This window comes from Apteryx mantelli, chromosome 10, assembly GCF_036417845.1.
Source record: "Apteryx mantelli isolate bAptMan1 chromosome 10, bAptMan1.hap1, whole genome shotgun sequence".
NCBI lineage: Eukaryota > Metazoa > Chordata > Aves > Apterygiformes > Apterygidae > Apteryx > Apteryx mantelli.
The window spans coordinates 21,216,076-21,242,528 of NC_089987.1; the positions used below are offsets into that span (position 1 = coordinate 21,216,076).

At 38.3% G+C, this 26,453-nt stretch overlaps 1 protein-coding gene across 3 annotated transcripts; it reads right to left on the reverse strand.

The window, feature by feature from the left end:
- Positions 1-5,406: 5,406 nt before the first annotated feature.
- Positions 5,407-26,436, reverse strand: PRMT7 (protein arginine methyltransferase 7). Of its 3 annotated transcripts, none has more exons than XM_067302628.1 (18): positions 26,368-26,436; positions 25,637-25,802; positions 25,068-25,104; positions 23,420-23,569; positions 20,981-21,089; positions 20,544-20,656; positions 19,020-19,261; positions 18,697-18,874; positions 17,463-17,590; positions 16,540-16,675; positions 15,921-16,004; positions 13,710-13,757; positions 12,338-12,427; positions 11,509-11,670; positions 8,557-8,631; positions 7,566-7,726; positions 6,218-6,314; positions 5,407-5,620 (listed from the first exon to the last, which is right to left on the reverse strand). In XM_067302628.1, the coding sequence occupies exons 2-18, from the start codon at positions 25,729-25,731 to the stop codon at positions 5,462-5,464; spliced, it is 2,064 nt and encodes a 687-aa protein (XP_067158729.1). In that variant the 5' UTR covers positions 25,732-25,802; positions 26,368-26,436; the 3' UTR covers positions 5,407-5,461. The 3 variants fall into 3 exon arrangements, with proteins under 3 accessions (XP_067158729.1, XP_067158730.1, XP_067158731.1); XM_067302629.1 differs by lacking the exon at positions 26,368-26,436 and adding an exon at positions 26,141-26,284; XM_067302630.1 differs by lacking the exons at positions 25,068-25,104; positions 26,368-26,436 and having other exon boundaries at positions 25,637-25,653.
- Between the last annotated feature and the right edge of the window lie 17 nt (positions 26,437-26,453).

Sequence of the window (26,453 nt, forward strand, 5' to 3'; positions counted from 1 at the left end):
AGCAAACCCCCACCAGGCCCCGCCGGCCACTCGGCCAGCCGCAGTGGGGTAAGGCGAGAGCCAAGGCGCCTGGGACCGTGCCCGCGCGGCTGTGAGGAGCGCCGCCGGGCCAGCGGCTGTGGGGCTTTGCCTCTGCAGGCAGGAAGATTATCAGCTCTCATTCCTTCGTTAGTGCCCTTGTCCGCAAAGGAAGCATTTCTAGGGCTCTCGGACCCTAGACAGGATCCTGCTGAAGAAGAAGTGGGTCATCTTCATGACAGCCTTTAAAAACAAAAGCAACGCCCTATGGCCTGGTAAAATATATATATACACACATATATATGTGCATATAACATGGTTTTAATTACCAAAGGATCCAAGGATTTGCTGCCTCTGAGCCTTTATCTGCTGTATCTCGGTCAAACCTCGTAAGGCTGCATTTGAGATCACACTGCACTAAGAAAACAAATGATTAAAGCAGAGCAAGGGAGAGTCAGGGGATTAGTTTATTCTGCATGGCCTTGAGCAAGTCATTTTTAGCTCTGAGGCTCTAATCTTACAGTGAGAGCTCAGGGCAGATGAAACACTTGAACACCCACACAGAGCACTCTCAATTTTTGCTCATCTGAAAAACTGGAATAATAACACATACCTCTCTCTCTCTGAGACCATCTTAATCATTAATCCCTGTTAAATGCTTGAAAATGTCAAGTTTGAAAATGACTGATTAAACACCAAATCAAATTAACAGTCTGCAGTGTCACTGAAGCCAATTAGGTAGGATGATGACCCAAGCATCCACTGTATTCAGCTCACAATCTTCACTAGAAATATCTAACAGTAAGAAGCAAAGCTATAAAAGTCTGTTCTCCTCATAGCAACCAGCTGTAACTGCAAAGAGAATACAAAAGATGAGTGACTAAATAAATTAGTCTTGAACTGAATTCTCTATCTTGTTAAATGCAGGAAGCCTACACAGTGCAGTTTCAAAGGGACTAATGAAGGAGAAAACCAAGCTCTTGGATCTCCAAGAAGCCTTGAATCATCCAGCCTTCAGACAAAAGTAAAGTACCAGAGGAGCAAATCTTACAGCTGACATGACTTAAAAAAACCAACCAACCAAACAAACAAAAAACAAAGAAAACCACCGCACACCCTTTGAATTCAGTGCAAGACTTGCCCCACTGCATAGTCCTAATGAAGGGCAAGACAGTTTCACTGTCCTGGTATTATTCATTCTGCATATTTAACATACAGCACTTTGTTGCCTGTTTTTTGATTGTATGTGCAAGTTCAAATTAGTCTTACTAGCAGTTGTCACTGTGTTTTTGAGCTAGTTTTCAAGTTCAGTGCATGTGGATATGGTGTATCTTATAAGATCAAGCACTGTTTTTGCACATAAGATGAGCCAACTGCATTGCAAGTCTGAACCACTACGCACTTCTCCTTATTAGAAGGAAAGATTTATTATCTCTAATGCATTGACTGAAAAATCTTTAAAATGTGGATTCTCAGCACCCTCTTGTGGATTAGTGGTGTGATAACCACTTACTAACAACTACCAAGCATTAGTAAAACTTTCATCACAATTCAGCACTACAGAAAAGTTATTATTTTTGCTGCAAAACTGCAGTAGGGAAATTAAATGTGAACAGAAAAACTCTGTAATTTATGATTATTTTTAATACTTGTATGAAGCCTACATCTTTGGAATAAGCTTTTCTTATGCCCCATTAAAAAAAATACTAGTTATATACTGGGTCTCATGCAACATATGAACTGTAATGCTATCAGTGGTGGCAAGGGATTCTGTTTCTTTTAAAACATGCATCTAAGCCTGCAGGCCAGGTCAGGATCAAACTTGTTTTCATGTAGGAAAAAAAAAAAAAAAAAAAAAAGCCCACGGGGGCAGCACAGAGGCTCTTCCAGCTCAGATAGCACATCATGGCAGAGCTTCTGTCAGATTTGGGAACACCTGGGAGGCGGAATGCTGCTACTGGGTAGATGTGTTTTTTCCTGCTAAAGTGGCTTTTTTTCCTGTGTACTTGCAGTAAAATGAGAACAGAAGTAGAAGTATAGATGAATAGAAGGAATGGCCAACATCCCCTTAGAAGCTGTTTTCCAAGCAATTTACGGATCACACTACATGCTGTAAGTCCACCCTGGAACATTTACAGAAGTAAAGGAAGACTGATACATATGCTAAATACTCCTAATTACAACTGAACAAAGCTTTCCCCATGTCACCCAGATTCATATCAACACAAGTGTTTGGTATGTATCAGCATTTAATGGCTACATGCTACCAATCTGAAAACACTCAAACCATACATGTGGTAAGTGTTGGCTTCAACAGATCAGCTTTCAGCATGTTCTACCAAATCCCTAAAGCAAATTCAGTGTCTGTCTAAATACATAAGAGTAACCAGCAAGCATTAACAATGTTGCTCGCACTCACTGCAAACTAAAACAGGCACAAGGTTTCCTGAGCACATCCATCAGATTTCATTCCCCTAACACAGGTGCTAAGATATGCACAAGTTTTTTCTGTTTTTGTTTTTTTTTGACAACAGCAATATAATTACTGCTTCAGGCATGCAGAAACTTGAGATGTCTTTCCACATGTGCAGATAATATGGTTCATACGATTCCACAATTTAGTTTATACTTGCAGATACACTACTCCATGTAACCTATGGCTTTCACTTGCACTACACCCACCTTTTAGTCTTTTGAGATTAAGTATCACAAAAGCAACAGGGTTTAGATGCGATTCATCTACATCACTATGTTTTTCCAGCACCCACCACAGTACCCCCCTTATCTCCATCATATATAATACTAATAACATAATACAAATTCCCATCAATGTGTATTTCTTCCCTTTGGTATTCTAGCAAATTTATTTTTTTCGTAGCAAGGATGATTCAGGCACCTATTTATACAATCATCTTTAGGAAAGCTAACACTAAAAACAAATTAAAATGCATACTATAAAGGCAGCTGTGGTTTTGCTCTATTTTATTTTTATTTTTTAAATCTACAGTTTCTAATATATTGCTGCCAGTTTCTAATATATTGCTGCCATTTACACCTTTGTTAGCTTTAGAACACTATATGCTGCTGTTAGATCCAGAATCATTTGTGCAATACATACAAAGCACCTTCAGAAGCTAGTTGTACTGGATAGCAGGAACAACAGTTCAGCTTTATGTGTCAGGCTACAAGCAAATGCTGGGGAGGCAGCATCTAGCTGTTTTTTCTACTGTGTTGTCTCCCTCAGGGAAAACGCAGGAGGCCAGATGAAGCATACCACAAGCAAAATCCAGTCCTGTAGTACCTTGTATCAACCACTTTTGTAGTCTTAGTAGCAGCCATGGGCCAAATTCTCAGTTGGAATCAGTTTTGTAATGCCAAGGTTATCTTTCTGGGAGCTAAACAACCTGTTCTTCAATTGTTGCCATACTGCTTTTTCAAATTAAAGTGAGAGTGGGGAGGAGATGAGAGAGCAAAAAGTTGCACTCTGCACCAAACTGGACTGCTTTTGTGCACAAGACACCTAATATTTAACCTCCCTGCTCTGACCATGCTAGTATGTTTTGCTCTTGACTGAGGCAAGCCAGGTACTTCCATCAGTTCATCCCAATACACACATCACGCATTAGCTGCTAATTTCCTCCGAATTGACTTTTCTTCCTAGAATTCTGCACTGTTAGTGATAGTCTTACTGTACAATTCTGATTGCAATATAGTAACAAATGATAAAGGCTTGGCCCTGTTACTGTTCCTTTTGTTCTAGTTGTTATTACCCCAGTTTCAAGAAAACTGCATTTTTTTAAATAGAAAAGCCACAAAGACCTTGCATTGTTACCATATTTTCCTTAGGCTAGGAACAGTGTATCAAAATTAGAAACAGTTGTCTAATAAGACAGCAACCTATATATTCCGGTCAAGTTTTTAAGAAATGAGAGTCTGAAGTTAAACAACAGTACCTTTTTGACGAGTAGTATCAGCGGACCTCAGTCTGCTGCTGGTAGTGCTGCTGTGCTGCTCGTGTTCTGTTCTAATGAAAAACATTAGTCATGTATTTCATCTCCTACATGCCTCGGGCTCCTGAGTCCTTACATATTTGTTAAATGTTAAGACCCAGGTCAGGAAAATAATTCTGAAAAAATTAGGAATATTTCAGATGGCTTTGAAGTCTATAAATAATCATCACACTTTCAGAAGAAAAGGAGGAAAAATTCCTACTCACCAGAGTTACATACTGCAGTGACGAGCAAGGTAGAGTAGAGTGGGCTTCTGCTCCTTCATGGCTTCTTCACGGCATTCCTTTCACTCTGCAGGAGTTGCTGGTCAGAGGAAATGGGAGTAGCTTTGGTAAGCAGAGTTATCCCTGCAGCTGGCTACCATAATTTAGGACAGACAGTACATTATTTTTCTATTACACTTAATAGGTCACATATACAAAACTAATACACTATTTGACTGTTCATATGAAGCAGCATTAATTGCACACACATGGTCATGTACTGCAATTTCTATCAATATGATTTGGAATGCAACTAAGAAAACCTCAGCTGTGGACCTGTGCTATTGTAGAACAACATACAACTTACCTAAACTAGCAGATAAATTATTTTGATCACTGATGAAATGAATATAAGGCCTCATTTTTTATCATATATGCATATTACATATATTACATATTTCTTACAGATATAGAAGTTTTTAGACTACAACTCTTTTTCTTTTGTTTCTGGTTGTCTATAGACAGACTAAAATCAGTTTGTCACTTCCAATTAATCTGAATGTGTACGTTTTCTAAATTCCAGTTATTCTGTTCCAGACTTTGTCCAGTTTGGCAAAGGTCTCTTAGAAACACATATCTCAGACTCCTGGGGAATGTCAGTGCAAAATACGTTAATTCACTGACCATTTCAGGTTAAGATCAGTCACAACTTAAACAAGTCTGCAAGTACCCACCCTGTTTCCTTTTCCACATTAAATGTACTAAAATACTTATGTAGCTTGACACAGGATTTCTTTCAGTGCACGCTGAATAATATTTTCAATTTGACAGTGGCAAGTGCAGAGCCTAGAAACAGACAAGTTTAACTTATTTTATCTAACGTAGTGCAAGATTTAATGTCTTCATCCACTGGTATGCCATGCAACACCCAGTCAGTCGACTGCTTCATGTCTCCATATTATTCAAAACCTCAAAAATACAATATAGTTTCACACTAATACAGAAGATAACAAACATACACATATAATTCCATCAACAAGAACTATTCTTAGAAAGAAAGTTTCTCTATACTTCCCCAGCTATATATTTTGAAAGGAAAACCAAATAGATTTAAAGTATTTTTCAAAATGATCAGTTTGCTCTCTGGGCACAATAAAAAAACCCTCTGCCATACAGAGAATACCATATATGTTTATTATAATTTAGGAACATGAGTAAAAGGCAAGTATTTTATAATAGTTTAAAATCCATGGTAATCTCTCCTGTCTTTGTGTTGAAATTTATAGCATACGTGACAGCGCTAGGAAGGTCTGTCAGAGTTTCTGATTCAATAACAGAACTGAAGAAATAGACAGCTTGCTTGCAGTGGGGATTCCATTCACAGTTTCCCTATAGGAGAGAGTTAAAAGTGAAAGCAGTCACAACTCCAAGATACCGGACAGTAATAATGCAGTAAGAACACAACAGTTCTCGTCCACAGTTCAGTATACAAAGATCAGATACATTTCTTACTTTCATTGACATTCTTTCTTTTCAGGAATGCATAACAAATTTCTTTAAATCCAGTATACGACACTGCGCAGTGATGTTATAGAGAAAAATGGATTTGGTCAAGGAATATTTAGATGGGATAGAGAAAATATTTAGGGCTCCTTCCCCTCAAAGTTTTTGCTTTTGTTGAACTGAGGAAAGGAAGTTGCATGAATAAATCCTACTTCAAGCTAGCATCATATGACAGTTCTGAATGTGGTTCCAAACTACAGAAGCATTTGAATCTGATTCAGACTCTCCTGTTTTAAGGTACATCTCCTGCTCCCACAAAAAGGGTGAGTAGATAATTCTACTAGTATTGTCCACATAGGATTCAAATAGGGTAACAAGTAGCACTACATAAACCAAGACACCAGGGTCAGCAAAGATATGTTTTTCAGCATTGTAATTCTGTAGACTTTATGAGAGATAATAAACTACAGATCGAAGAAATACCTTGTCATTTGAAATCTGCATCAGCCCTGTGCTAATAGAGATATCAGCAGTAAGATGATATTCCATCCACAGAACTGCTCCATGGCTCTTTCCCTTCCTGGAGAAAGACGGGAGACAAAAAAAAAAAACCAAAAACCTATCATCTTAGCATTAACTTTACGTAATACTGATAGCTTAAACACTGCACCCATTCCTCATGAGGTTTAGGAACGCATAAGTAACTTGTTTCCTTTGGAGAAACTTGAACAGTTGAATAAATTTGTCAGTGGTTAGCAAGTTTTTAAGCATTTGCAGATCTGAAATCTGAAAAAGACAAGAGGAGCAGATGTAACAACTAAGTCTGCCAGTCATTTAACAGGCATTCAAGATAACATGGAAGAAATTATATAGCCTATCTGGGGAACCTTTCATTCAGATACCCCAGCTTCCACTATTTCTGGATTTAGGGAAAATGTTTACTATGTAACCCATCTTACTTCACTAAGTCCCTGCTCCACAAGGAGCAGAGGCCATGCTAACATGTTGCCTGTAAAAACAACGGGTTCCAAGGCACAGAGAACCCATGCAGACGGTTCTGGGTTCTCCCATGATTCTCATGGGGGTGGGAGGGGGGCAAACTTTCCATGAGTTTTATCCAGACAAATAATCTGCAGCACACAAGTACTCCAAGGGATTAAGGGCCATGAATTTGATGTCACAAAGAGGAACAGCATAATTACAGCAGTGTTCAGATTATATAAACTCTAGAATAAGTTAAATGCAAATTTCCCTATTTTTTTTATTTCCTAACAGTATGTCAAGTTTGCACAGAATAAACTACAGTCTGTACTTATAGTGAAAAATATCTCTGAAGACATATGACAAATATCAAAAGCTAACTATAGTTAAAGGGAAGGATACTGTACACTTTAAAGCTATTAACCAGAATTTGGAAGGCTAAACAGGAGCTGTTTCTGCCAGAACTCAGCAATAGGGAACAAACTGAAAGACTAAAACCATCCAGATATTGGTTTGTTTTCTCTAGACTGTAAGTTAATCTGTTTACATTCTAAATAAGGGTAACAATCTAATAAAATGCTATTTTTAAAACACAGCCATCTCACCTACGAATTACCCTTAATGCTATAGCTGCCTGTGAGTTATCTGTGAAGGCAGACAGGGTGAATCCGAAAAAAGGCACAGGAAGTTACCGTCACAGGAGCTTCCACAAGTTTAGGTAACATCTTTAGATACTGTTAAATGTGATCCCACTAATTAAGTATAATACACAAAAATGGAACGTGAAGTTAAAAAAAAACCTTTTTTTCATCATTATGATGTGAATACTTACTACGAAGAGAAAACTCACCGTAAAAGATTTAAAGAACCCTCTGCGCTGAGACAGTGCTGTGGTACTGTTCTTCTGAAGTCAAATATCAAAACTTCTTGGGGGTCTGAGAGTGACTTGCAAGGATATTCCCACAGAGGGTGAGGTTCTGCTTCCTTGGATTCCCTAAAATTCAGAGAATTCTGAAGAAAAAAAGTAATAAAACTATGTAAAAACAGTCCAAAGGCTAACAGTCCTTGTTTTCAAGTTACTTGGTGACCTGGACCCAGAATATTTAAGGCAAAAGGCTCCAAGAGGACAGGACTGTACTTTTTAGGCACAACAAAAAATATCTACTAGAAGCATGAACTAATTGTCAGGACCATGGTCCTCAGTGGTCAAACAGGCAAAAATGGGTACTTTCAAAACAATGCATTTAATTTCTTTTTGTCTCCCTCGAGATGAATTCTACTCTAGAACTGTCTACAGTCCTCCACGAAGACTATAAAGGCAACCTAAATGGCTACCTCAGATATGGAGATGTACACTACAGCTCTAGAAGTTTAGACAGATAAATCTCACCCTTCATATCTATTTCTTGGAAGCCAAAAAGCCTTTTTTTCTCTTTAAAGCACTAACCTAAAGGCACTTAAAGCACTCTTTAAACGCTAGCCTAAGGACAGTTGGATTCGCTGATGAACAACTGCCAGCTGATTTGATTTCAACCTCAGAATAAAGTTTTAGAGAACAGGATTTCCTACCTCCCTTTTTGAACGAATGCAAGTACTTTCAAGACAGTGCAGTGCTGAACAGTTTGTCAAATAACAAGAAACATACAACCCCAAACGCCATGCCAAAGAAGTTATTCTATTTTGTAAGAATTAAATAGCCGCTGTGTTTATGAAAAAGTAAAACCATGTTTTTTCATGTGACATATGAACATTTAAATGTTCACTAGATACTTTTTCAAGCCAAAGTGAGTTTTGTTCTGTTTTGCCGAAACTTGTGCTGAAACTATTTTGAGTGTTCTTACTTTAATCATATCATCCATAGTCTGCACATCAAAACCTTCACAGGTGCCACATGGACTCCGGATTTTCCATAAGTCCTAAGGAGGAAAACAGGGTTTTGTTTGTTTTTATTAAAGGAAATAATTTTAGTTATGAATTAAATTGTTAACAGTAAAGTGCATTCACTCATTTAAAAAAAGGTAGGAAAAAAATCCTTCCACCTTCCCACACTAAGTCAGCCAAAATAGATGCCACATAACAGGACATATTACATTGCATCTTCTAGCCACTTCCATGCAATCATTAAAAAAAAACAAAACCCCATCTATTTAGAGAAATAGTTCTGCTGAAAGAATATTTTCCTACTGAATGTTTCCTTGCTTATTTAATGGGAAAAAAGTTAAGAGATAAGAGATTAGCTAGAGCCAGGAAAAGGTCAACCACCGGAGAGACTGAAGGCAATACACGTGCAGATTGTTACTATGCCTTTTACAGAGCTTAGCAACTGCTGGACTGACAGTGATTTAGTTCAAAAGACTGCATTAATGGTCTCTAACGGAATGAGAACATTCACTAGTTTCAGATACACATATTTTATCACCTGTTCACTGCTGCGCTGAGCAATCTCAAAGGTTTCTACTTGTACCGGGTATTGCTCACTGGATTTCTACTTTACAAGAAAGCATCAGGAATACTATAAATTTAAATAAGTGCTCTTATAAACTTATGTCTGAATACAATACATCATGAACTAGAGTGACTATACAGAATCTCCCAGTGGTTTACCCAATACTCTTTAAGTAGAGTAATTTAAGCATTCCACTTTTCTTAGTAATTTAGTGCAATTCTCTACAACACTGTTGAATGCCACTGCTGGTAGGGATACTCAAGAAGTGCCAAGCAGGAAGACCATTTACTCTTTTACCCTTATTTACTGTAAATGCAAAATTGTCACTGTAGCTTTTCATCATTTCTTAGAAAGCTCATAAGACAGCCTGGGGAGCAAACTGAATTAATTCTGTGCTCTATGCCTGCCAGCCTGGGTGGAAAAAGAAAAAAAAAAAAAACCAAACCCACACATGCACATAGTCTGGTTGTAGCAGCCCTGCTATTATCCTTAGTATTAGAGAGCTATCGACAAAGAGTGCGCTATGCAAGAAGAGTCCTACTGGGTTTGAACAAATGCCCACTTAATACTATATGCTATATCTAAAAGCAGCTAACAGCAATGCCTAGGGAGCAAGGCAAGTACACCAGTGACAAAGAGCAGCTAAATAAGTGCATAACTTGTACTCACCACAGCCTCCATTTTAAAGTGATCAGTGATTGCATGTGCTCATCCTAAGATACTTGCAGCTTAACATTTGGAGAATAAGACCTCTTTAGATCTTTACTAACCCTAAAAAATGTGTGTATTTCCTTTGGGGTCATACAGAGAATTTAAAGCCTGCTAACTACTTTAATTCAATGTATTTCATTGTGTATGAAAGGTATTGACAGAATGCATCTTACACAAACAAGTTCGCTGCTAGACACACTTTGTTTAATCCCAAAAGATGTATTCTTCCATTTCTTTTCCCCTGCGATATCACTCAATCTGTCAGAGCAGACCATTTTAGCAGTACTAGCCACGTACTGGGGGTGTGGCATGCTGCGGATTTGCTCAGCATCTTTTCTCAGGGCTGAGTACAACAGATCGTGTAAGGAGTTCAAAAAGTCTAGTCTGCTGTAGATTGTCTTTAAATGTCAAACTCCCTCTTCTTTTTGACAAGATTTCAGTTCTTCTTGGAGAGCCATTTTTTACTACAAGTCTGTTGCCATGGCACAACCTGCTTATTTGAATCTGATTACTCTTGTTTAGTCTTGTAAATTTGCTTCCTGTTACAAGATTCAGGTTAACTTTATTCGCTCAGAAAATATTTAAGCCCTCTACATTTTTGCAGAAAATCACAAAAAGCACGTAAAAACATGCAGTATGATTTATCCCAGACAGAAAAAGAATGCATATTTTCACTTGTATAATCTGCTCAAAATCAAAGGCAGAGGGGAAAGAACAGGGTTACAGAGTATTGGAATAAGGAAACTATTAAGTGAGAGAAGGCTCAATTACAAAACTTTCCTTGTATTATTTGCGAAGCTGGTGAATTGTACAGAGGGAAGAAAAGAGAGGGAAGAGCTGACTCTTAAAGAGATAAAGTTAAGGTTACATACATGTGAAAATGTTAGATTAAGTATTATTTTTTGGTTTATAGATATGTGTATTTTAGTTACATAATTTGAGACCAAGAAGTTTCCTCACTTAAGCTGTTGGACAAAAGCTTTGCATATTAATTATCAAAGTACTTATGTAATTTTCATTGTCATAGTAGGTTAACCCTTTGCAACCTTTACTGAACATCTCCAGCTCCAGTAAGTGTTTTAAAAAGAAAAAAAAAAGTATGCCTTTGTACAATTTCTGAAAGGTAACTTTTCAAAGTATTTTTTAGCATGTGACCCCTACTATGCTCAACTTTAGAACTGTGCACAGCCTCAAATGATTCAGATTTACTGTGGAAAAAAATACATATATACATTTGCAAATCCTGCCTACAGCCTTATACTCACAAAATACTATCTTAAAAACTGTTATTTTACAGAATATCACACTTTAAAAGTCACCACAATTTTGACATACTTCAGCAATCTCTCTCTAATCTACAGAAATATTTTAAACATTCAATCCTTTCTTTTAAAAATGTGCCTAAATTTGGTCAAAATGATTCAAGTTCTTAATTTTCTGACAAGGGATGGCTGAAATGACAAAACACATCTTCAAGATGTCAAATTTTTCTTATTTGATCTCAGTAGGTAAGAGCAAAAGACATATCAAAGGGGGCAGTGTTAAGAGAGATAAACTTGAGATTACAAAAAAATCCTGAAAGAGTACTCAATATTAAGTGATTCCATAGGAAATGCATGGTTCTAAACAATCTCACCTGAAACTCCACAATCATCACGTGCAAAGAAGCAGACTGAGGTAGGACAGTGACATCGCTGGCAAGATGCCTGGTCACAGCTGTCCTAGCATACCAGAAATACAGGTTGTGCCATGGCAACAGACTTGTAGTAAAAAATGGCTCTCCAAGAAGAACTGAAATCTTGTCAAAAAGAAGAGGGAGATAAAGAGCATTATAAATAAGAATAGCAGCTTGAACAACAACACAGGCTATTTATATCTTCAATTATTGACAATGCAATAAAGCAAGCAAAGTTGACTAGATGAGAACTTCCGCTGTTCCATAAGGATGTAACTACTGCATATTCCATATCCTGCATAACAGACCTCTTTTTCTATTTTTAGTTAGTGAATGCTAAAATTACTTTTCCTGCTACAAAGTCTGAAAGAGAATGTTGCAGTTTTAGGTTGGAAAGTTTGGAATAAAAGTCACCAAAGTTTGTATTTTTTATTTTAAAAATTGTTAGCACTTCCAGACAGACTTTTGATTGGCTTGAGGAAGAAGAGCTACAGCTTAATAGCACATATGCAGTTAAACAAGTTTACCTGCCCTTACAACTGGTGTAGGTTATGCAGGAAGGGAAAGTCATACCCTTTTAAAACAAACAAAAAAACCACCAAAGCGTATAAACTAAATGTCACTTAGTTTCAGTAGAGCAAAGTCTGTACCACCTGCTCATTACACTTTATATGAGCTGGGATATAATGGGATTAATTGTGGTTATGGTAACTCAGTAGGAAAGCAAAATTCATTTTCACCTCCTCCCCCCGCCCCCCCCAAAATTCAGTATTGGACAACTGTTACATACTTTTTTATCTTCCAAAAGAGAAGATGTCAGCAATTCAGGACGTGCTTCTAATATTTTAATTTTATCTTCAAGATGATTTGCTTTTAAGAACTAAAAAAAAAAAAAAAAAGGAGCTTAGGCTTTCTTTGTTAGAAGCTACAAGAGACTAAAACCTGTACCAAAATAGTATTTTTAAATCAACATAAACCAAAAGGAAACCACTGTCCAAAAGGAACTTAAAAAAGCTGGCTTCCATGACTTGCCCTTCAAAATATATTCTACAAGTATATTTTCGAAGGGTGCGTGCACTTAGAGCCAACGTATTATACCTAGTGAGCCAAAGCACATGCTACTTCCTTCAGTGAAGTACATAAAAGGCAAAGCATGCAAAAGTTGCCTCACTCTCATTCATCTGGACTCTAAAGCATATGGGAAAGATGGTCAGGAAAGATCAAAATTATGTAAACTATGAATACACTGCATATTTGGCTTGCCTTTTAGACCAGGTTTGTGCCCCAACTTGCCTGCTGTTCACCTTTTTGAATGTCTAAGCCACATGCTGAGCTAGACTGCTTTCAGACATACAGTGCCACCTGGAACAGACACAGCCGACATGATTTAAGGAAGCTGCTTCCAATCACTTCTTAGACATTAGCTGCCTCTTCTACGTGAACAGCCTGCACTCCACTGCCTGGGTCCTGCTCTGCTTTACCCCAAAGAAGCAGTGGAAACATCACTTGCTGTTAAGACCCGCTCCCTGCAGCCTCCAATGAACCAAACAAAAGAGGAGCATTCCCAAAGTCTTGTCTCACCAGGAAACAGAACTATTAGATGCCACTTCCCAAATGAGACTGGTGCAAGCTATGCAATGCCCTCACATGCCACTAATCCTCAGAAACAAACAGCTTGGCTTTTACCACTGATGGAACGAGGGCAGCAGAGTAGATGCTCGGGCAGGCAGTCCAATGCATAGCAGACAAGAGAGAGCAAGCACTGGCAACCATCATTCTCGACTCAGGCTGACATCCCCAGTGACCTATTCAGCTTGTGGTTAAAGCTACAAGGTTCAAGACAGCTCACATGGGAAGTTGTGCTTGCAGGTTTCCTTTCACCTGGCAGCTAAGACCAGTGACCGAACACAAACAATAAAACGTAAACCACTGATGGAGAAGTATTTGCATAAAGCTCTACATAACCTGTTGGAAAAAAGCAAAAACAACCTCCCCAAAATATATATTCCCACTTCCCACAGTCTTGTCAGACTGTATGATTAATGTTCATTAATCTGATTTAACCTCCAAGCAGTTGATACAAAGACAATCAAAGTCATCAGCTTTGGCCTTAACAATCTCATGAGTTCATTTATTGCTTAAACAGAAGACTAAATACTCACTTTTCCCATGACAGAACAGGACACAGCAGAGTTTTCTAATGTAAACACCTAAAGAAAACACACAATAGTCAATCAAACCAGCTTTATTGTTTTTAATTAAAAGATTACTTACTGAACAATGAAGGAACTATTTTGATGCCCGAGTGAATTGAACTTGCACATAGCTAGCTCATAAAAATCATGCATCTATTCCACAATCCTTTGCCGTGTGCCTTTTTTACAAAACAAATTACTCAACAAGTACAGCCCTAATGATGTTGTTTTCACAGCTGTTAAAAAAAAAAACAAACCAAAACACCACCACTATTTATTTTCCATTTTTAAGATACACATAGAATATTAACAGTTGCTCTAGACATATTGTTGTCTCTGGGCAAACACAAACATATTCCTAAAAAGGAAACTGTTACAGCAAAACGTTGTTAAATCCAAACTGTAGTCAGCCTGAAATTCAAACTTCCACTTTGACAATGGTTTGGGGATTTACTCTTTACCGAAGCAAAAAACAAGAAAGATTCTATTACAGCGGAGGCTTTAGGGAGAACTGCTTTCCCTCTGGAAGCAGGTGAATAGAGTATCACTGACTTCAGCTCAGAGGAAAAAAACCAGGTCACTTACAATTGGCCGCATTGCCAGTGCGATGAATCGGCCCGCATTAGTTCTTACTCCTTGTAAGTGTGGTTTAGCATGACCTGACTGTGCTAGCTGGAGAGAGCTCTGATGTGCACTGCAGTACACCAGCCTCCTGAAGTTATGATCTTTATGCGTAATTCTATTTGATCTTTTAAAACTCATTTAGACACACTGTATTTTATGATGTAAATTAAACCTCCAGAGCTTTATGAGAAGATAGAGGGGTTGTGTAACAATTTCTCAAAAAATATAGGCAGGTGCAGCAGACAGTCATCAGTCTGTCACCAAAATAAGTTGCTGCGGATCAAAAACAAGCCACAGGTAAACCTCAAGCATGGCTAAACAATGTCAAATCTCAAGAGCAATCTAGATCTCTGTCAATGACCTAATTCAGTGACCAGCCTATCATCTTTTCTCTGCCAGATGAAAGCCAAGCAACTACATTAATTGAGGAACTTGTTTTGCCAAAGACCTGTTTTTAGATGGGTTGCAAATCACCACAGTATCCTTTCCATTTCACCAAATCTTTTCAGATTGGTAGTGCACAGACTAAATAGCAAGAGCATGGTCAGCCGAGAGGTCTGGACAGCCGCATCAAAGCCAGGTGCTCCACATTTATTAGGTACAGAGGCTGAAATATTAATGAGTCCTGATCAGCATCTCACATTGTATATAGAAATTTACAGAAAACTTACAGGCACTGTAAAAAGTTATTCCACTTTCCGAATCAGTATCCCTGTGGTTGATTGCAAACAATTTAATCAGTTTATCTGAGTGGTGAGAAGGTATTCTGGCAACCTAAGCAGATCACAACTGTAAGTCATATTTGGAAGCAAAAAAAGAGTAAGAAAAGACTATTTTGGAACTCTCTGTCCTTGCCTGGTTCTCGTACTGCCTCCTTGTCATGTGTGATTGGCCACCATCAAAAAAAATACAGGGGCCACGGATCACAGGTTTAACTCAGCAAGATTATTTATTTCTATGAATTGCCTAGCATCTTCCTCAGGATTACATTATGTGCTCCCAGATACTCAGTCTAACTGTAATAGATTTTAGTTTGAAGGACTCCAGGAGAGAGCACATCTGATAAGGTATACAGTCGGAAAGCCAGGTGGCTCCCAGTATTCCGTCCACACACACAGTCAGTTTTCTTAAAGCTTTTTATCTTGCTGTTATGGACCTTCCATTTCAGACTAGACAATAAATGTAATTGTAGCATTGCAAGCATAAAAGAAAAAAAACCTGTCAGACATTTTCATTGGTAAAAAGAATATTACCAAAAGCATTAAGATACAAGAAAGCAAACAGGGAGCAGCAGGGACTGAGGAACACCACTGTCATTCAAAGCTACACAGTGGCAAACATCAGAACTGGTAACTTTGTTGTCTCCCTAGACTTCAGCTTGATCAGGGATAAATTTCACCTCCATTTAAACACAATGAGAGCTTCTTTCTCATTTGTCACTAAAGAACCACTTGAAGTAAATTAAATAAAGGGCTGGAATGCTGAATTATAGCAGAGAACTGAAAATACCAAGCTAAAATGCTAAGACCAGAAAAACAGGAAGAAGTACTGTACCTGCTTCGCCCCAAGATAGTGAGCCAGCACAGGCAGCAGACTGCCATCACTGATGCAGAGACAAACGCTATCCATTTTCAGAACCTATAGAAAATAAATTGTCATCATTATTCCTATTCAGGATGAAAGAGTTCTCAAATTCTAGGTGTTCAGGTGGTGTTTTTTCCCCAATGTGTAGAGAAGATGCTCCCATAGGACATAAGAATTGAGAGGTACAATGATTAATATAGTTATTTCAAAGTGTCAGAAACGTTCATGTAATCCCTTGCTGTAGGTCACAAAGTACTCACACAAACACGTATTATGCATTTAGTAGAACATGTTTTCCGATTTCCTCCTGGAATCATTAAAAACCTGTCTTTATCTAACTACCAATAATCTTTTTAACAAATAATACAGAGCTGCTACAGGTTCCCATCGAAACATGGCTGCTTTCAATTAAAAAAAAAATGAAATACCAAAGTTTTCATGACAAAATCCAACTTACAGCTGCTGATTTAAATAAAATGCACTCTGTGAGCAAACTCCTTAGCAAGAGAGCAATGAATCCATTAATACTTACTGCAGATAAAAAGATAAACACATCTACCACAGAAACCATGAGGCAACATGTACTCACTTTTGTCAAAGACTTGATGTACTGGCATGTTCGGTTCTGATCATTTAATTCTCCAAAGCGTGGTCTATTCCAGAGAAGATGAGCCTGACATCTACAAACAGGACTCTCAACATGAACATCTGCTTTGTTCTCTTCTCTGCGAAAAAAAACCAAAACCAACCAAACAAAAAAACACATTAACTACAGCATCGCTAACATATCTTCCCCAAACAGGTAAATTCATGTATTTTAGCTAATAAGCATCTTATTGCACACGGACTTCACTGTAACTAGTTCAAATTTACTAGTTCCACAGAGATATCTTTTAGTTTCGTATTTGCAAATGAAAAGAAGAAAAAGGGCCAATTTTCACTTTTTTTTTTTTAAACTTTCCCACTGACTTTGATGGTTAGGTATTTTAGACATTTTAGAAAAAAGTTGCTTGCTTGGATTCCTAAATGTAAAAAGGCACATAAAACTCAGGCATCAATTTTTAAAATTGGTACTGATTTCTAAAAACTGTGGCTGCTATTGCCATTGCGACCAAAACAACTAAGTTCCTTTTATCTTGAGCAAAAGACATTCATTTCAGAAGACAGTGCTGATCACCATTCTGTCTCTTTTCATTCTCTATTTCCAATTTACTTCACTCCCTCACCTTTGTGCCAGCTCGCCTGAGCTTCCTTTTAGGAGTTCCAGGAGCCACCCATGAACGCTTTTGTTTCTCTGCCGTGCAGCAGAATGCCTACCAGGGAGAACAGAGGAGCCCACAGGCCAAAGCTCAGCTGTGTTTCTATGCATCCTGGAGCTTTTTCTCCTGTTCAGTGCCCATGAAGTAGCTTTTAATAATCTGCTAGTCTTTAGGTTTTTATTTTACTCTTCCAAAAATACTCTCCCAAACTACCAGTAAAGTACCATCATTTTTCACACACAAGTATTGTTACCTGGCTTTCTGGAGCTTATACCACACAGAATACTCATCACGATAGGCAGTCAGGTACATGTTCTCACCCTGGAAAACTGGCTCCTCATTTGGAAGAAAATATACACATTGCATCCAGTGATCTCTCCACTGAAAAGGTTTGATAAACAAAACCTTAGGAATTAACTCATGAATAGTACATGAAAAGTAAACAAGTAACAAGAAACTGGTTAGTAAGAATGGGCATGACTTTGAAGCATCTATGTACATGAAAGTATGTAATGAAAGAACCTTGTTCAAATCAGTAAGGCTGAGGAAGGACTAATACTGTACAGTGAACAAACGCACTCTATATAGATTTCTTACAACAGAATAAACACGAGACCGCTGGCTTGCTGACTAGCTAAGCTTGTGTTTTATCACATGAAAAGCAGATCACATTTTTTTTCCTGCGTGTATTAATGCTCTTTTACCTCTTTACTTCACTTACGTTAGAAAGCTTTATTGAATTGCTGACAGTAACCAGCGCTTGGAGCCTCCTGAATCACATGAGCTCGCTTAGTGTCATTCTGATACAGCAGTTAGACTATTTTGTTTCAAAAGCTGTGTAGTGCACTGAAAATGTTCTAAGTCGACCGGATGCCCTGAAGTTGTTTGCTTTAAATTTTACTCTCAAGCACAGTAAATGCAAACAATTATTTTGTACTTTCCTCTCAACTAAGTTTATTCAACTAGTAAACGCATTCCTACAAAAGCACAGGAATCTGACTTAATAGTGATCTCTCATTCCTTTAAACATCCAGTAATTTTCCACACCAGCCTTTTTTATGGGAGTATGATTATATTATTATAATCTTATTTCACTTTGTCATTTAAAAACTTAATACAAAAAATACATGGAAGCAAAATACATATTACAATTCTGACCAGGGATGGAAACTATTTAAGGAAAAATACACACAAAATTTTATTTTATTTTGTGAAGGTAAGAAGATTAAAAAAAAAAAACAACAAGAGTTTTGTGTCTAGAAGACAACTTCAGTTTTTAAGCTTTCCTTTGCTTAAAGTAAACCCAAAATGTGTAGTTACTATAGTTAACATTTCTATGATTTGTGTATTTACCATCTTCCAATACATTATATGTTAGCAAAATTCCTATACAGTTTAAGGGACAGCTGCTTAAAACACTCAGTATGACCTTTACTTAAAATAATTACTGATAGATGATAATGATAACCAAAGGCTTGGTATTTTACCTGGAGAGCAGAAGTGGGTTTTACCCAGTACGGAGCCATTGTACAATTTATCTTCCCAGAGGGATCCATGTCAATATCCCACCAGGAAAGGACGATTTGTGCCTTGCCAGATTTTATAGGTGCCAGCTGCACTCTGTAGTAGGTAGAAGCACTCCTTACTGGCTTACTGAAATCCACGCTGCAGAGAAGCATCAAAATTTGAGAAGTAGTTCAGTATTCTTCAGAAACTGCCATCAGTTTCCTAAGCTGAATACACAACTTATTTAAAAGACGTAACAGGAAAATTTTGTGTGGAACAAAACAATGCCTACCTAGTCTCTTACCTGAACATTGTCACGACATCGCTAAGGATAGTGAAGTCACTTGAAGGCATCTGATTCAGTTGGATATCACAAACTGAAGGAACACCTGGACAGTTCTCCATTTCTGACGGGGAGACAATAATTTTTTCACCATCCTCTGCTTCGATACGAACAGGAAACAGCTTGTTCCAGGACCACATTCTTTTGGATTCCACTAACTGGACATACACTGTTGCCCTATGAGGCACTGCCTCACATCCTTCCTGAGTGTTCAAAATAAAGGACAAATGCATTCAACATAGCTGACTTATTAACACACATGAAAAGTAAATTAATTGAAATGTGAACCAATTTAAAGAGAGACAAAGTAGTAGGACTAAAAGCTTTGAAATCTTAAACTCCAATTATTTCAGAGACTTCTGTAATATCAGAGCACCTGCTCTTTATCTCCCTATTTGTGAAATATGACATACTTATCCATCTGTTCATTGTAGTTCAGCAAGGCCACAGTATCAATCTGTTTCCCAGCTTCAGTTAAACGCATGTTTCTGTATTCATTCTGAGATGAGAGCTATCCAAAGCCTTTCAAGACAGGTAACTACTAAGCTATCAACACAGAGTTTGCAAGGGCAATGAGTAAATAATAATGGCTCGAGTATTTATCCAATGACAACTTTCTATCCATGTTTACAGAGTAGAGAACATATAACTTGTTCTGAAAAAAATCATTGTGAAAAAAATCATTGTGAATCAAGAGCTAACGATGAAGCCCAAGAACAAAGCTTTTACAAAAGAGATAATTACAATTTATATATATATATATGTATATATAATGTGTGCATATATCCATATGTGTGTGTATATATATATGGGGAGCAGTAAGGAGAGTAAGTGATACTCCCTGTATAAAACTGGTAAAATAAGACACAGAATTCTGCATAAAGTTTTGCCATCCACATTTTAATTAAAAGGAGCATAGAAAAATTGGAAAGCATAAAGGAGAAAGACTAAAGATTATACCTAAAGTTTAGTTATCAAAAAATACTGGATATTAATTTGATTATAGTGTTTAAAACATCTCTGTGGGGAAAAACACACTGAGAAGCAAGAGCTCCTTAGCAGAAAATCTACGTCTGGGAGGTGAAGCCCATCAAGTTTAGGAGGAAAGAAAAAATTCTATTATTTTTGAAAAAACCTTGGGACCTATCTGCCAGCTGAACAACTACTAAGGGAAGTTAAGATCTGCAGAGCAGAACTGAGTGCCTTTCTGCAATATATTTGTTAACCAGCAAATTATTGGGTTTTTATATAAAGCAACTAAATGTAATTTCAGGGGCTGTGATTTACAATATATACTCCACTAACTTTTATTCTAGGAATGGGTATAGTAAATTATTCACTGAATATGAAATTAGCACAGCTGATGGCCTATTTATAAAGGATACAGAAACCTAAGTCAAATATAATCTTTACCTTACTCCACAAAAGATAATGGAGTTTCCTTAGGGATCAGTTTGGCACTCTATCAGTTTCTTACCCTCTTACCTGTACAAGATGCTTGTGTGCGTGTTCATAGGTTGGTAGAGCTCCTTCTCCTATCAGCTCTGTATCAAATAATTCTGTTACCAGGATGTTTGCACGACACTGCATGTCTCCATCTAAAAGACACAATTTAATATCATATTAAGACTTTATACAGCTCTTTCAAGAAGACGCCATGCTGTAAAGACAAGCTATTCAAAAACTCACTTCTCCTAAGAGAATCCACTGAGTACTGCAAATTCTCTATTTTCCCCTAGGAGTTTCAATGGAAATTCAAATGACTACTGAAATACTATTACAAACACTTCTTTTTGAAATAACCTTCCAATGTCACTTTCCAGAGAGAAAAGGATTTGTTTTTTTCCAATTGTTTTTAATTAAAAGAGAAAAATATATCTCTTGACTTAGCAATTTTTTTAACCTAAATTTATTTTCCTCACCTGGCCCAACTGTAACTTCAGTGGAGTGCTTGTTGATTACCTTGATCTTGTCACTAAAACCATTTTTCTCCACTATCTTCACAGCAGCATTAGCCATGGGCTTGAAAACCTGTAAACAGCAAGAGTTTAACACACTGGTAAGCTAACATCAGCATTCAAAATGAAAAGACACCAACCCAAAATGCAGCATATTTAGCCCTGCAAAAATTTAACACATTTTGTACCGTTTCCTAGTTGAAGTTCATTACCATGAAGCAGGACAGTAAGCCTCACTTCAAAAGTTCATAGAGCTCCAATGTCATTCTTACAAACTGAACTATCAGCTGTCTCCAAAAGCCACGCCAATTTAACTTTTGAAAGGCATAAAGAATGTATGTTAAGAAATTCTTAGCATTTACATTAAACAAACTTGTCTGTTGGGGCCCTTGCGGTCCTTCAGAACAACAATCTATATGAGATATAGAGTATGGAACTACACTGCTTAGGATTAGTTGCTTAGCACAACTCGCTTAGCATTAGTAGCTAAATTTGCTGAAGCCTTAGGCCTCAGGCTGTAGCCGCTGCTACGTGCTTTAAAGTAGTTTACCAAGCACACTGGTGCAGCTGGAAATGATACATCCTGAGAAAGTACAGATAAACTAGCAGAAGCCAGTGGGAACCAAGGTTAAGGGCTAGACAGTTTTGCTAAATAAGTAGCAAGGTACAAGGCATGACCGCTGCGTGCGTGATCGGTGCTATGATTGGCTACCTGTGACATAATCTGTATGAACCACCAATCAAGGGCCAGAGCGCCGAATACCTGTACCTATAAAATGGGCAAATTGCTGAATAAAGATGGAATTGAATCTGCATTCTGTGAGTGTGTATGATTCTTTCCCGTCACTCCCGCGGACCGCGACACTTGTCATTTTTAAAATAAAAATACCTATTCCTCAAAAGAGGCCCCAAGAGAGACCTGTATGCGCTCAGGACAGTTAAAAACCAAACCAAACCACAAAAAAACCCCATCCCCTTCATTCCCCCCACCAAAACCCACCAGCACCAACCAGCACTGAAACAGTCACTGGATTATGCCTATCTGCATAAATTAGCAGCGCAACTGTGCCAAAATAAGTTTTTTCTCATCCCTGCCATAATCCCAGTTGTCAGAGTAGTGAATTTTTCTTTCTTTCAGAATAAAGAGAAGAATGGAGAAAATAGATGGCTTAAAAATAACAGCAATGATGAATATGTTAACAGGGCTTAACTTCCATGCTAATTTTTTAAACTTAAGGTGTCAATCTTTGTAGCCTATTTATACAATAAATACTTTTAACAGTGGGTTATTTAAGTATTTTGTATTCTAAATATTCTACCCAGCTACAGAATCTGATTACTTAGGAAAAGAAATTCGTGGCCACTTTGGAACCTAGCCCAAACTTCAGAACTGGAATAATATACTGCTATTGGGACACCTATACCAGCAGTCCTCACACTTTTTAGATTAGGCTTTTCTTTCCCATAATGGTTCTCCTCTCCTCCCACAAGGTAGTGATCCTCCTCTGGCAGAGTGGCCAATAAACTGCTGACCTCATGGTCACAACAACAGACCCCTTCCTACCACATTACTTTTGATTACTGTCCTTTCCCTACATCTGCCTGTGAATAAAATTATTCTGGAGCTTATTGCTTCCTGTGTCTACACAAAAGATGACTATCCCTGAAAAGCAATTATAGGAAACTTACATAAAAATTAGATAGCTCTCTTTCAGCTACAACCTATAGACAAATAAATCTTCTCTTTGTTTCCTCAAATGTGTTAAAAAAAAAAAAGAAAAAGCTAAACTGGCCAAAATGTTCCTGTTATCCTTATTATAAGCAAAGGCTGCTAACAGCCACCAGAATGTTTCTTGATTGCCAATACAGTGGGAGATGCTCTATCTAATCACAAACCAATGGAAAAAAAAGTTTATGAGACAGTCTCTTTATTAAGATGTAGTCCATGTTATGGTTAAGTAGTCTGAGAACCCATCCTCGAGAGATGAAACTCATGAAGATCAGCAGTATGGTCTGAGAATACTCACATTTTTCAAAATATTCATCAACTCTTCCATACTGCATTTGAGTTTCAATGAGAAGCAGAGAAGACAGAGCACTCTAAAACTTGGCTTAGTACTTTTAGATAATCTGTGCATTTATAGAAACTGTCCCAAAAATGAAGAGTTTTTTATGTCTTCTCAAATATATTCTTGTAAGATCTACCTCTTTTTCACACACATAAGTATATCAAATTTGCACTTCAGAAACTACAACATAAAAAAGCAAATGCATCTACACTAGTGATCATGCAGACAGAACAACTGCACCAACCCTCAGATTATGAACATACACGCTACCCAACACTGCGCCACTTCATATTTTGGAAAGCAGAAGTATATGCAATCAGTAACAGATGCTTACCTCAACGGCATAACAGAAATCTGCACCTGCTGAAGCCGCCATCATAGACAGGAGTCCGGTGCCAGTCCCTATGTCTAAAACAATTGCTTTCTCACCTCTTTCTTTTACTCTGCTCACTGCAGCACGGATACCTTGGTAATATTTCACATTCTGTCAAAGGAAAAGAAAAAAGAAAGATCAGCCACCTTTCATATGTTTATATATTTAATTTTTATGCAAGAATCTTGGACTCTCAGACTATAGGAGTTTATAATTAGAAAAAGGCCTAAAGACACTTTTTATGCTTGCACAGTAATAACACAGCCATTCTTAGTAAAAGCAAGCATTTCTGGAGAAAGTAGTCACCTTAGTGATACAACTGAAGTCAACAGTACATTAGTCCACCTAAAATATATCAAACTTTATCACACTATTCACCTCATCATTCATCAGTCCACTGTTTATAGTGCATGCATAATTTACAAGTACAAAAATTTTCTGGAGCAAATAATAAGAAGAGCCATCTGAGATACTACTGTTGTGATACAGTGCCTATGACAGCACAAAAGCTGAAGTATCTTGGATTTAGATTCCTTTCTACCTCTGCTGGAAAACATTCATATATGAGAAGCAACACATAAGACTAGATTTTGGTTTATGGTTATATGCTGTTAGGTGGGGATACAAGCATATCAGCATTAGTAACAGGGGAGAAATCAAATGCTGCCATCTGTCAGATGCAATACATATATGGAGCAAATGTAATCATGTATTTCAGTAACAGCGTATTTCAGACATTCCTTTCAAATGATTTACCAAGCCTTTGCAAATAATCCCTGATCTTTCAAAATTATAAATTCAACAAGGTCTGTTGGAGTCCTTTCCAAACAATTATGCTTAATACTTTTGCTATATAATTCTAATAGAGTTGTTTAATTACTCAGGCACAACATGTTTTAGTATGAAATGACTGATCCCACAGGCAGGTTCGCTTCAAGATTCACAGCGCAGACATCATAGAAGTCTTTAAAAAAGTTAGTCACCAAACAGTTAAAGCATGACAAACATTTAGAACATCCACTCCAGACTTCATCATACTTGCAGATACGGTATTCATCTTAATTTCCTTCTCAATACTAACTTGTAAATAAGAGCTAAAAAATATCATGAAAGAATAAAGACAGACTTTACTTACATTCTTATAAAAACAAAGAAGATTAGATGAAATTTCAAAGGCTGTAAATATGAACCTAATGAGCTCTGTCAAGATATGGTCAAAAATTTCAAATCTAGAGCAAACTACCAAAATCAGTTACTGAGCACAGGTATCACTAGTTAATATTTTTCTTACAGAAAGTGAACAATGATAATATTTATTCGGTGCTCTTTGTTCTTGGACACCTTGGTTTTCATCTATACAGACTTTTTTTTTTTAAAATCATTGCTACATTACTAGCACTGCTGTATGTTCTGGAGTAAACAACAGTGCTCTAGAATCAAATGTAAGAAGGCATCTGTTGATAGAACAGCAGGACTGGTATCTTAAAGGGTACAAATCTGAACACTTCAGCTTCCAGAGAAACTTGTATAATCATGCAGTGACAGCTATTCAAAAGGAAGGAAATAAACATTTTCTCACCATTCAAAAATTATTTGCTTCTATACTTACTCTGTCTTTATCATGAAGCATATCTGCATAGCGTGACCTAAAATAAATAAAGTTTCAATCAAAATAATACCTACTGCAAAGCATAGTACAAAACTGCTAGGTCTTAGTAAAAGAAAACAAAGGAGGTTATCTAAGGCAGCAGGTCCCAACCAATGTACAGATAACTGTGACATGCTCTTGGAATTGTTTCCCAGACCTAAGGAATGATGTCATTTCAGTGGTCTCATCATCAGCATATGCATGAATGAATGAATTGCTGCTATATAGTCTCTCTTTAGCAATGGACCCAATACACAGACCTATGGACAAACTGCTGCGAAGCAATAACAACTGGGAAAGATGCAGGTTCACACATAATGATGGCAATGAAAGGCAGTCTAATACAGTACCGGTCAATCATCTGCTACTAAGATCCTTACACTAAAAGCTAGCATTAGGAACAAGTTGGAACACACTGCAATTTAGATCGTCTAATTAAATTCGTAACAACTTGAGTCATTTTCATTTATTGGTAACCTTGTTGCCAAGATTAAAATAACGAGGATCGACTACCGATTTTCCCAGCATACCTTGCAATTTCCTGGTGGTAGTCATAGTCCTCATCCTCCTCAAACCACTCCATTGAGCCTGTGGTTGGATTAGCTCTTCCACAAAAGGTCTTCATGATCGATCTCAATTTATATTATTTGCGTATTACATGCAGATTTGGCTTTGGGATAATACTCAAAACACTGGCTGTGGAAAATACAAATTCCAGTGAAGACAACAAACATTACTTTCACTCATGATACATATCCACCCCTTCCCCACTACCACTGCCTCGGCCAGAAGCACTGCTCCCTTCCTTGTGCTTTTCTCTAAGAGCGTTTCACGCTCAGATCTGTCGCCCAGCCCCACCTCACCGACTCCCCATCGGACGAGTTAACCAATCTCTGCGAAAACCCCAAACGACAGCCTCCCCCCGTGCCCCAAATGATCAACATACTCTAGGAAGAAGCAAGCCCCAAAGCGAAGCGCTTGGCGCCCCAGGCGCCCCCCGCCCCCGGTTCCCCAGACCCGCTCTGAGGCGGCACCTGCGGCCTCGGGGCAGCGGCGCAGCCGCACAACCGGCGGCCGCGGCGGGAGAGCGGCGCGGGGCGGGAAAGGCCGCAGCGTCCCAGGCGTCGCCTCGGGACGGGCCCGGCCGCGAGCGAGCGAGGGAGGTCAGAGCCGCCGCGGGGCCCGCGACGCCCTTCTCCCCGTCGGGCCCAGAGCCAGCGCGGCGGCGCCCCCACCCCCCAACATGGCCGCCGCCGCTCACCCCGGGGCCGCCTCACGGCGCGCGAGCCGCCGCCGCCCCGGCGTGCCCCGCGCGGGGCCGGGGCCGGGGGGCGGGGCCGAGGCGGC